Here is a 13067-nt window from a genome sequence, read left to right on the forward strand (position 1 = left end):
CTTTAGGTTCTGACTTTGTCCCTGCACTTAGCCAGCATAGGGACTGTCGACCAGTTGGGGGCTGTCATTTAGGACAGATCGTCCAAGAAGGTAGGGACAGTGGTCAGGTGGAGTTTAGGTCTGCACTGTTCCCTATCCGTATTTCCTATTTGATTCTGATCATCTCTGTGTTTTGTAACCATCATTGAATAAACCGTTTGTATTGCCTTTTCTGTTTTCTGAAGTTTTGTTTGGGTTCACTTGTAATACATTCAGTGGTTCTTGTAAACCCTGATCAGAAGTCAACAAGCTTTCAAATGGATTCAACACCAACCAGCTGAATTATGAACACTGCTCTGGATGACAAAAACACAGACTGTAATTCAGAACCAGTACAAGACATAATGCCATGCTATTAAGTTTGTAAATAGACAGCATCTTCTGTCAAATGATGTTCAAAGGCGAATCTAAACTTTATATTTGCTATTCATCATCATGTTTTTAATGCTTTAATAGTAATTATTAGCACAGTATATTACTTGTTTCTGCTAATGTAAGTTAAAAATGTATACATAGTCTAAATCTATATCAGACTGCTTCAAATGTACCTACTACAATTCATCAAGGAGAGATGGTTATTTAGAGTGGTATGCTACTTTTTCTGCAATCACTGTAACATATTTTGACATATTGCAGTTGTCAGGTCAGTGGTACAGGTCATTTATGTGCACTGAATGTGGTTTAATTTATAGGAAACAGACGTTTCGCAGTTTCTTGCCTTATGAATTCTTAATCACTTTAAACATTGGTAAATTAAGACCACATGTAGTGACATGTCTTTAGCCAATAAGGCAATTTATTAACAAGTAACTCAGTAAAGTCAAAGGGGGACATTTATCAAGACTGACGCTCCCATACGCCAGTCTTGATCCCCCTGTGCTGGAGTAAGATGTGCCTAATTTATTAAGAGGTGAATGCCTTCTTAATAAATTAGTCACATTTCTGGCCCTCTGTGCATCATGAGCTGAAGTAGACATAAGCTATAATCTACACCTGTTTCTGGAGCAAGTAACAGTAAGGGTAAATGCACACATTCAGGATTTATATGCAGACAATCCGCAGGTGTTCACAGGGTAATCTGTCTGGTCAATCCGCATCAATTGGTGCGGATTTACATGCGGATCAGGAAAAATCTAATAAATTGACATGCTGCTGATTTTATAATCCGCCCTGTAGGTCAAAATCCGCACAGAAAAAAATCAGCACCGTTTGCATTAGAATTTCAAATTCTCATAGAATACAATAAATATGCAAATCAGCAAGGAAAATCGGCACGCAATCCTGATCGTGTGCAGTTATCCTTAATCAGGTGGGTGCCGTTAAAGTCCTGCCCCTTCCAGATAAGCCCCTCCCTTTTTGCACCACTTCAGAAGAGTGTCGAGAAGCTGAAAAAGTCACAACTTATGGCGCAAATATGGCATGCACCATAATTTGTGGCTTTTTTTATGCCACAAAAGATTATTATTTGGGCCATAAAACTACCAAAAGTGTGAGAGTACCATAGTAAGTTCAATTCAGTAAAACCATAGGGAGGGTTCAAGTGTTAAATCCGTTAATTAAACATGGAAACAATATGCCAATCTTAATAAGTCATTCATTTCAGTGTACTTGCTGTTTTAAGAACAATATGAAGACTTACAGGTGGTCTCCTGGCCAACCAATGGCTCACTGCTTTCTCCTTCCACCACTGAAAATACTTTAACTTCATATTCAGTTTCAGGCTTGAGATTAATCAGAACAGTTGATCTTTCATTTCTGCTAACAATAACCTACAAAAAGCCAACAACAGAAGCTAAATGCAAGCATAATGGAGTAATGTAAAGTAAGAACAATACAGAATAGCTATTGACCTGCACAGCAATATAAAGCAGATATTTAAAGAGCAAGATGTAAGCAAATGTTTCCTTTGCCCCATACTGCCCTGCTCTAATCTTCCTAGGTGAACAATCAAAGCACTATAGTAAAATAAAGACATTATGGATTCAGCCATGCCCTTGAAACCCATAGTTTTAGCTTTAGTTTAGGCCAGTCTTTACTCACACTGGTGTTATGGTTCAAATATCTTCAAGCCTCCCCTGATAGGCAGAAAAAGTGGAAACCTGATAGATTCAATCACATGTGATCCATTCAATTACAAAATGGATTCATAAAATCATTCATACATCCTTCAAAAACAGAAACCCTGACACCAATGGCAACAGGACCACATTATGATCCAAAGACATAATAACAATTACTATAATTAATAATTATCTAATACCACATACTTTGCTGTGAGCTGTATCCCTAGTTTATAGCTAGATTTAATAACCAACCCAATTAACTAAAAATTGGATAATCCACTGCTTAGATGAACTTTATTTTATTTAAAGGATGAGGCTATTATTTTAGTTCCAAAACCTTTGTTGGCCTATATAGTGTAGGTTTACCTAACAGTGAGTAATGAAAAAAAGAATACAAAAAACTTTTATGCACACTGTTCTGGATAAGTACCCCATGACCTAATAACTAAGACCAGACATACATGTAACATAGCCATTGGCCAAACACTTATTCAGCCAATAGTTATTGCTCCAGAGTCCCTCATACAAATGTCTGCTTGGCTTGGCCGAGCAAGCACGTGTTCTCAGTAGGAAGAGGGGGAGGAAGCCAATCCCAGACTTCTCTGATAGCAGCATCTCCTGGATTACAAAAGGATCCGGAATTTTAAATTCAACTGCCCAATCCTTATCTGCCTGACATTTGGCATCATGGGAGAATCAGGAGGTCCCCATAGTTTGTTTAACAATCCCACCAAAATCGCCAAGCTCTGCTGACATACATCTAATGTGATATCATAGTCTAGCTTCAGATTACACATTGGAATTGACTGCAATTCTGCATAATCAGATGTTAAATTTTGCTGGATTCAACAGAAGAGAGTCACCAACCAGCACTTCCAGTGTAGTATTCTGGGCAAGGACAGGTTGGTAAAGTATGTTGGGTGTATGAGAAATAGTTGAGCTGTAAGTCAGCTGTATGTGATATAGTCTATTGTTATTCACAGCAATAACTGTTTTATCAAACAAAGCTTAGCCTTATTGGATGGGAAATACTAAAAAAAGTTAACATATATACAATATATTTTATAGGTCTTTATAGTGCTACAATAAATGTAGTTGTTTGCTTATGCATGGGGAAAAAAACATATGTAATGTGGCACAAAGGAGTAAAGTGGTTTTCCAGGAGTTGAATATGGATTACCGATACTCAGGATAAGTCACCAATATCTAATCAGCGGGGATCCATCATTAGGGACCCCAACTGATCAGCTGTTTGAAGAGACCACGGCACTAGCCTCTTTCTAGGCCAGTGACATTGCGTTCATCAGTCACATGGCCTATTTGCAGCTTAGTCTTATTCATGTGAATGGGCCTGGGCTGCAATACCAAGCACAGCCACTATACAATGTATGGTGCTGTGCTTGGTATACTGTGAGGAGGCTCCACAAAGGGCTGTGACCTCTTAAAACAGTTGATCTGAAGGGTTGTTGCGAGTGGGAATCCACAATCAGAAAGTGATGACTTACTTATCCTGAGGATATTCAATCAATATTGAGCTCTTAGACAACCCCTTTAACCTATAAAATAGCAACATATTTTATTTGACCACCTCACCTGTTGAGGTCTGCCTCCAGCTACAGGATAGTACTCTACTCTATATCTATCAACACTGTGAGATGGAGGTACCCATGATACTCTGAATGATCGAGGAGTGGGCTCTGAGGTCACCAGTTTTGACGGTGGTTCCACTGTATCTGCAACACAGCAAGTCTTTTAAATACATATCTACACATTAAATGAAAACAATGTGCTTTCTTTTAGAAAGGATTTGTTATACATGAGATATTTATTCTAAGCCTTGTGGAAACAAGGAGTGCCTATGAATGTACATGGCCCCAGGGTCAGAAATTGGGATTATATGAAAGTGTGAGAAAGAAGAAAGTTAACGCTGGCAGGGACAACATTGGGTGTGTGAGATCAAAAGTAATTAACCTTCTTTCTACTATCAATGCATACAATGTACAATAAAGGAAAGCCTCTTAGGCTCATACTAGGAAGCTGAAGATATTTCAAAGACAGCTATAGGCAACGATTAGTCTTATTCTTATGCCAAATCTAATTAAAGTTATTGTATAATGTACCCAAAGCAAAAGAATTATAACTCACCTCCTCCACCCTTGACACTATTACACAAATTTGTTGTGACGGGTTCGACAATGTTGGTTAGCTGATTGAAATCATTGACATTGAAGACATAGATCTCATCAGGATCGGTGGCTATTTCTTTCAGTTCATTTTCATCTGCATTTTTAATACCTAAGAAAATATTTAAATTCAGAGCATTAGTAACATTGTGAAGAGTATGTCCTGTCTACCCATCTATCTCTCTGCCTATCCATTCATATCTCGTCATCTATTTATACTTCTACCATATTTGCCATAGACACCCACCTATCAAAGCCAGTGGCGACCAGGTAGCAGATCACAATATAATAGTAATGGTGGGTACTAGTGGATCTCAAAGTAGGTACCCTAGGCTGTGTCCCTGTAAACAAAATAGGATAACTGCTTCCTTGCAGGTTTGTGTTTCAGTGTGCCCTGTGAAACATTACAGAGCAAAGCATGTTGGGATTGGTTAGAAAAACAGAGAACCGGGGAAGAAAAGTACTGACATAAAAATGGCTATTTGGGGCATAAACCTGCAGTCTTTGGGGTTCTCTCTGCAGATAAAAAATGAATTATAAAACCGGAGAACCCATTTATCACAACGGGAGCTCAAAAGATTGTTCTTCTCTGATGAATTTCAACATCTATATTATCATAACTTAATGCATCTTCCGGATCAACTTGCAGGATAACAGGCTGAACTGGATGGACAGATGTCTTTTTTTTTGTCTTACAAACTATGTTACAATGTTCATTTCATAAGACAGTACTTTATGTTATGGATCAAAGCAAAGTCTATATTTCCTATTGCTATGGTGTCAACTGTTTGGTATACAGTGTGTGCAAAAAACAAGCCAGGTTGCACATACATTCTTTTTTTTTTTCACACCATTATGGTGACTGGCCAATCCATTCTATTTTACCTCTTCTATTCTTTTTGAATAGTGGTAATCCATATATTTGATTGAATTGGTGCATTTCAAATGTACTGTAGGTTTCTAAATACCCCATTTGCTTGCCAGGTAAGTGGTCACTTTTTCTACGTTCTATCAATTCCCATAATATTTTAGCTCAGAGCATTGTCAGAATGTATTAAAACACTTCATGCTTACTTTTACACTGGTTATTTCTAAATGTTCTTCATTTGCACCAGGTGTGCAGCTCATAGTACTTAAAAGACTGGTATTTGCCAAAATTAAATTTAAGGCACATCTTTATCAAAAACTAAGTTATGTGCATGGTTTAGTGTCATCTGTCTGGCAGAAAACTGGCATGCTACCTAGACAGTGGAGTCAGTAAGCCAACATTACAATCCTGATTTGAGCCTGGAAGAAATCTGGCTATTCAAGACATCATCACGCAATAAAAATATTCCTTTGGATTCGTGCTTTGCCAGTAACAAAAATGTGAAGCCAAAGGAATAATATATTTTATTGTCCTCCATACATTATGGCTTTGTGGCATTTTAACTGCAGCGTGAAAATTATTGGCCATTTATGCAGGAGACAGTTAACATTTAAAGAACAAAAGCACATGTTATGTAAGAGATAAGTATCTGGCAAAGCACGACGTCTATCAAAGAGCAGTATTAAAGACGAAAATCTTTTTTTTTTTTTTTTTTATTCAGAATTTTAACCAGCTGAAATTTTTTTTAAATTCTCTTTTAGAAGTTAATTATTTTCTAATTTTCATTTAATTCATGCAAAGAGGGGTTATAGGTGGTCAAAGGTGGAAATTGATGGTATACATATGCATCAAACAAGACATCCAATGAAGCTCTACTATAGTTATCCTGCCAAGTGTTTTACTTACTGTATGATTCTGTCCTAATACTACTGTCAATGACAAAGTGTCTGTGTGAATAATGAGTAAAGATCTGAAGCACTGGTTGGCTGCAGTAATGGATCTTGTAGTGTGACACATCTACCAAGATGTCACCTAGATGGCTGTTTTTCCCTGCATTTGCCCACTTTTATCTTTAAAGATCCTGAGATGTGTTGTCTGAAACCTGGGGTTCCCTGGAACCAAGTTACGCATTACTCTACTAAATGCATAACCAAATGAGCAGTGAGAGATGGGTTCAATGAATATGGCTTCTTTTTATAAGAAGAAAATTTAGGATTTAAGCTTACCAATGGCATACAATTCTATTCCCTCATCTCTCAGGCTTTTGGATGGCCCAACGATATCATCCTGTGACTTTCCATCAGTAATGAGTACACCAATTTTGCGTGACGAGGGTCTCATGCCAGCTGATGCTCTGAAGTTGTTTTGTAAGATGAAATTCAATGCCAAACCTAATGAAACATGTTGAAGAAAATTATCATTCTGTCTATATGCTGTAACCTGCATTTACTTACATAATAGATAGGCAGGAAGTAACTGATTATGTTGATCATGACTTAAGCAATACCATTATTTACCTGTCAGAGTGTTGCCCCCTTTGTAAGGCAGATTTGCTACAGCATCCATAAGAGATTTCTTAGTTGCATGCGCATTTAGTTGCCATTCAGTTCTTGGATCTCCACTGTACTGAGAAAGAGCTGAAATAAAAAGATAAGCGAAGTACTGAATTATGATAAAGCATGAGGATCACTCTAATACATATTATTATCTTTTAGAATCCACTGCCATTATTACCATGCATGCCAACATTTCTAACAATAGTAACTTAGCCGAAAGTGTAGAGGAACATGAACAGTCGCTGTTCTGGTAGCAGCATGCAGAGCCTTTGCACTTTTGTGGCTACTTGGAGCAGCGATGCAGGCACGAGATTGTCAGAGCCAGGTTAGACTTCTGGCCATGTCAAGTGGCAGGAATGAGCCCTTTGAGCAGCAGGAACAGCCCCTCACTGCCCAAGAACTATTTTAATGAGCAAATAGATTCATATGAATTGATTCACTCAGCTCTAAGAATAAGGAGATCTTGGCTTGAGTATTGTCAAATCCTAGTGCCCCTTTTTTACCTTCACCTCTTGGGTAATTTGGCCTTCAGCTGAAGACATTAGTATTGTTAAGGTGGTCATACAGATTAGATTTATATTGGCTGAATCTACTAATTTTGGTAGGAGCAGCCAACCATCGAATTTGTATGTAGGCCTCCTCACTGTTTCTGTGGCTGATTTTGGGGAATACAGTTCGGGCTGTTGAATGTCAACATGCTTGATCATTTTGTTCTTGGGGAGATAATCAACTGCCAAAGTAGTATGGCATTGGCTTCAATCCCCCCTCCCCATTTAAAACACATTCACACTCAGCTGACTTATTATGGGGTGGGGGGTTGATATAGATAGGCATTTCATGTGTATGGTCAGCTTAAGTGTGGCTATGATGATGCATTGTCTGTCATTGAATTAGTATAACTAGTAGTTGCACACTATAACTGCCTGTAGTCTGTACATATTACTTACCAATCTGTACTCTGTCTGGGCCAATCTCAAAGACTTCAACTAGTCGAGAGATGAAGGCTCTCACAGTTCTAAAATTGGGTCGACCAATACTCCAAGAGCCATCTACTAGCAAAACTATATCTGCAGCTGCATTAGTTTTGCACTCCAGGCCTGTTACGATAGTTATAAAAAAAAGACCATCAGTAATTACATCATGGTATATAAGTCCATTAGCACATTCATTGTTATAAAGATATCCCTATGCTAAACTAAATATGGGACAATGATAAAATACAACATTATAAGCAACTAATATGACTAAGAAGAGCACATAAAAGTATATGAGCATTGCAGGGAAAGAAGGAAAAGAAACAACAAAAAGGATAGGAAGTTTCACAATGAAAACACAGACATCGACCACACAAAATACCAATGTAGTAGAACACATTGGCAGCTTATACAAAAACATATGGATATGAGTATAAAACGATACACTAAGGATGCTTTGTCCATTGTGAATGCAGTGTTCCTGTGGCACCTTGTGCAGTGTTAGATGCCATTCATTTAGAATATTCCATATAGGAAGATAACTTGAGACACATTGTTATTTTTATATATGCTCCAGGAATATGGTCCAGATGTATAAAACAAGGTTTAAAATAAGTTTCCTTCAGCATGACAAAACCTAAACATTATCAACGGAACACAAATGTTACAAGTGTTAAAAAGATTCACAGAATTCTACAATTGTAAGGAGATACAGTATAATATTCACAAACAACTTTGGTTGTTGACACCACTAGAGCCAAAAATCCACTCAGTGTGCATTCTGTTTGGATCATGTTTCCTGAAACTGAGGCCTTCTAAATATAAAAGATTTCCCAAAATCAATAAAGAATTAGAAATTGACACTACCTAACAATGAAAATAGTTCTTATGTTAAGCTGAAATTAAAGAGAGAAAATACAACAGCATTCTAGAAAAAAGCACAAGCAAATCCCATTACTTTTATTTTGGGATTTTCCAAAATTCACTTGATTTATCTGGTTGTCCAAATGCATATAGACACTTAGCACTTGATTTTATCCTGCAGCTGGACATAAAATATCTTGGCAGCAATTTGCTGGGGATCTACAGTATACTGATAATGATAAGTCTAGTAATTGTGATCATTATTTGCAACCAGTTAAAGGGATTGTCCATAACCCCTTCTTTCCTCATTCAGCATAAATCGAGCAGGGAAAAGGCTTTTTCCTTAGACCAGGTCTCACTATGGGTATGCTAGGTGGAGACTAGGTAGGGCAGCTCTTTAGATTGCCCATTAGTGCCAGTGACTTCACCAGGATCACTGCTAGGCAGAAGCCTCCACCTAGCAGTGAGAATGTAAACAAAACAGCCCTTGCCTTGCACTATTAAGCGCAGGGCATGGGGGAGCATTGAAGCATGAAATACTCCAATGCTACACTTGTTTATGCAGAATGAGTGAAGAAAGGGTTATGTCCGGGTTCAGCTCTGAACTCGGACAACGACTTTAAGGCTCTGTCTTGGCTAGAATAACGCCTTCCATTCTAAAAGGAGCCATAAGCTATTACATTGAGGCCATAAATATAGCCATTCTTGTAATGCAAGAACAGCTCGAGTCTGCCAGAATGAGAGCCAGTCATAGAGAGCACTTCTCAATTCTGACTCGTAGGAGGGAGTCCTGGGTGGGCAATCACCATCCATGATAGGTCACAAGGACAGGGAATGTATTTATGAGACAATTTCTTTAATTCTAATGTGAACAAAACCTTAATTGGTTTATCCCTTAGAAACTTAACTTCTCCAGAGTAAAAAGAGAATTTGACATTTTTGGGCATGAACTTTTTTATGCCTATCTTATTGGAATTTTCTTCTTTGTCTGGTTTAGCAGGCTTTAATTGGCATGCATCTCCCTGCAAGACACTGTTTATTGCAGTGAAGCCGTAAAAAGTTTTTCTATAATTCCAGATCATATCAGGGGATACATTCTAATCTGTGGATGTTTTTATGGGATTTCCCGATGATGGCTACTAAGAGTTGCATTTGTCTTCAATCATCACATTTATTTCATGAGTCCTATTAAGGCAGGGTTTCTCAACTCTGATCCTTGGGACCCACCTACCAGTCATGTTTTCAGGATTTCCTTAGTACTGAGCAGGTGATATACTGTAATGCATCAAGACTTACCACAGGTATTCATTGAGTGGGATATTCTCAAATCATGACCGGTAGTTGGGTCCCGAGGACTGGCGTTGAGAAAACCGTGTATTAAGGCATAAGAAACTATCTGAATGTATATTGTGTAATGTTTAGATCACCAGAACTTTTACAAACTTTTTGCAGAATAATAAATCTTTTCAGTATGTAATCAACTGGAGGCAGCTCATGTTGAAACAGTCGAGTGAGCAAGTTTCAAAAGAGCATTTCAACTACTGAATAAGACACGATGCATACTTTACAAGTCATTAAATCCATCTTCATGTTCTCTCATCTGAGAGGAAATTACCAGAATCAACAGCAATTTCAGGGGCATCTGATTGAGTTGTCATTTCCTCTCCAATCAAGGGGGTACTTTCTCCTTTGTCAAACATTCCAAAGACATTTACTTTGTAGGATGTTGCGGCCCTGCACAAACAAAAAAAAATGATCTTGAAGGATTATATTTACATATTTTGGTTGAATCCATGACATATAGAAGCAGACTTAAATATCAGTCTTTCTATTAGGTAATTAAAGTCATTTTTCAGTACATTTCTTGCATTTCAGTTGAGTTCTTATCAAATTGATAAGAATTCAGCTTAAAAAGGTGTTTATGAGCTTTCCGGAGAGCAGAGGTTGCAGAACAAGCTGTCAGACAACTCCTATGATGTGGAGACAGAACACCCTACTCTATATGTAAAAAAGATAGACAGTACAGGAACAACTATTACATTTTTAATAAAGACCTACTGGAAAAAAATGTTTTTAACTCAAAATACATACAATGCAAGAATAAAAATGTCTGGGTGGATATCAGCTAAAATGTGGTGTAGAAAGGAAGGAACTGGGTAAATGACAGACATGCTAATGAATAAGTTGGCAACGGGTAACAATATAAATACTATTAGTGATGACTGAAGGCAAGTCATAATAGAAATGCATCTGCTTGATTATACATTAATATAATTAAATTTCAAAGAGTTTGAAAGCTTCAAGTGGACCACTGGGCGTACAAGCTCAAATTACATGGCAGAAACACAACTGTTACATTTTTCTGAGATGTGTGCATGTTATATACTATTTTCAGAAGAAAATTATTGTTTTTGTTTGGGATAATATGCCTTGAATTAGTTGAATTATTTTATAAAAAAGAAACATGATTAATGAAGAAGATGCAAAAAGCATATGCAATAATAAGTCATTATTGAACTGAAGCAACCATGCTAGAAGCATGGAATGCTGAGATAAAATAAAGGAAACTGCTTTGTACAGCTTTTAACTATTTGTTCTGATACAAGGATAATCTGATACAATGATCAAGAAATATTGCATACAGTACATAGTATGTAGTAGCTCGAGAGATGCTGATGAATTGTCTGGGCTATAACCAGCCATGGAATGCATTGAGAGGGCTGCTGTACATGCGCACATAATGGAAAGGACTCCCGGAGAAGTTCTCTCTAGCCATTCCACAGTCGGTTTGTGGGCACATAGTGGGGGATGGGGGGGGTGAGTACTGATACATAAATGACTGATCTGGAGTCAGCAGAAGGTCTTCTGTACTTGTATTATTTTACTTAACCAGGCTTGCCCAAGGTGACAGATTCTCTTTAAGCTGACCATGCACATAAGGTAAAATATAAAAATATAGATGAATAAATATAATTGCCTGGAAACTTTGGTTTAAAATATGGCTTTATTGAAACCACGTATCGTAGAATTAAGAACTATTATCCAGTCACTGTATTGTTATTCTAAGCAAAATAGTTTATTCAAAGCTAGATTTCTTCACATTCAGCCACTATATCATGGTTTCCAGCAAAACCACTTACTCAAAGCTAGAATTGATAATGAACAGCAGAAGTGTTGTAAATTCTACAGTCTCTTTTATCCTCTTGTTGGACTTTTCCTTCACTCTCAGTCACAGTTTTTTTCTTTCAGCTAATTACTTATTCTCTTTATCTGCTAGTTGTAATAATCATGAACAGCTCTATAGGCCTTTATCTCAGACCAGCTTCTTACTCACTAAAGAATAGTATTTTCCCAGTCAGAATTCACCTGTCTCCTCAGACATCCAGCTGTGGTTCCTCACCACAGTATATTGCGCCACTTGCATTTGCCCCCTCATGGGGAGAAGTAGTAAGCAACACTTGAATTTCCGATATTGATGACCTATCCCCAGGATCGGCGGGGGGTCCAACTCATTGCACCCCTGCCAATAGCTGTTTGCAGCAACGGTGCAGCGTAATTACGTCTCCTCCATCGGACAGAGTGTAACTACAACCGCTCCTTCCCATTAAAGTGAATGGGAGGGAGGAGCTGTAACTGCACTGCTCAACTCTATAGGAAGAAAAACTGAATATCCGGCAACCAGATGGAGTCCACGTAACTTTTATTCCATGACAGGATTCGGCACAAAAGATTCTTACATGTTTCAGACCATCCGGTCCTTACTCATAATGCTATGATGGTCTAAAACATCTAAGTATCTTTTCCACGGAATTTAGTTTTTCATATTGATTGTAATAAAGGTCACATTCACTCCATCTGGATGCTAAATATTCCTTTTTCTTCCCAGGGAGCAGTGGTAAGTTGGATTCTTATTGTTTTCTGCTATTACTGCCTCTGCAAGTGGGTTAACAGTTAAGAAAACGCAGCGCTGCATTCTCTTCTAATCGACAGGGGTGCTGGGAGTCGGCCCCCCGGTGATCTGATGTTGATGGCCTATCCTGAGGACAGGTAATTAATATAAAAAACCAGACAATCCCTTTAACAAGATTCACAGCTCCCATCAGCTAAGCCAGGTTATGCTGTGCTCCACTACCATCTCTGAGCATGGCAGACTAACAGGGATAAACACATACATACATAAGAAAGGGGGACATCAGAGGCAAGTAATAATTTAACTAAATGGTAGCAGTAAATAAAGACGGGGACAGCAATATTTAAAGGAAACACCTCGTCCCCCTCACAATCCGTTTTGGACTATTTCAGCTGATCAGTGTGGTTTAGATTTGAATCTTATGTGTATGGCCAGCTTTACATGCCATAGCAGTCAACCTTGTGCTATATGATGCAGTGCCAGCAGCCAAGGGGAGCAATGTGTCTCCTGACTGCTAGTACATCTGGGAATAAGCCCTAAGTGCTGGGCACCTTTGAAACCGAACTCAGAGTAAACCATAAATTGCATAGTGATGGGCACGACATTTGAG

At 38.1% G+C, this 13067-nt stretch overlaps 1 protein-coding gene across 5 annotated transcripts in view; it reads right to left on the reverse strand.

Moving 5' to 3' along the window:
* Positions 1-13067, reverse strand: part of COL12A1 (collagen type XII alpha 1 chain) — a 165569-nt gene that overhangs the window by 90630 nt on the left and 61872 nt on the right. For 3 of the 5 annotated variants that reach the window (XM_044288838.1, XM_044288839.1, XM_044288841.1), the window contains exons 17-23: positions 10163-10281; positions 7657-7806; positions 6671-6790; positions 6380-6544; positions 4248-4397; positions 3696-3835; positions 1679-1808 (exon numbers count right to left, since the gene is read on the reverse strand). In XM_044288838.1, coding sequence (XP_044144773.1) covers positions 1679-1808; positions 3696-3835; positions 4248-4397; positions 6380-6544; positions 6671-6790; positions 7657-7806; positions 10163-10281 — 974 coding nt within the window. The remainder of the gene's footprint in view (positions 1-1678; positions 1809-3695; positions 3836-4247; positions 4398-6379; positions 6545-6670; positions 6791-7656; positions 7807-10162; positions 10282-13067) is intronic. The other 2 variants (XM_044288842.1, XM_044288843.1) reach the window with 1 other exon arrangement.

The sequence above is a fragment of the Bufo gargarizans genome, chromosome 4, assembly GCF_014858855.1.
Source record: "Bufo gargarizans isolate SCDJY-AF-19 chromosome 4, ASM1485885v1, whole genome shotgun sequence".
Lineage (NCBI taxonomy): Eukaryota > Metazoa > Chordata > Amphibia > Anura > Bufonidae > Bufo > Bufo gargarizans.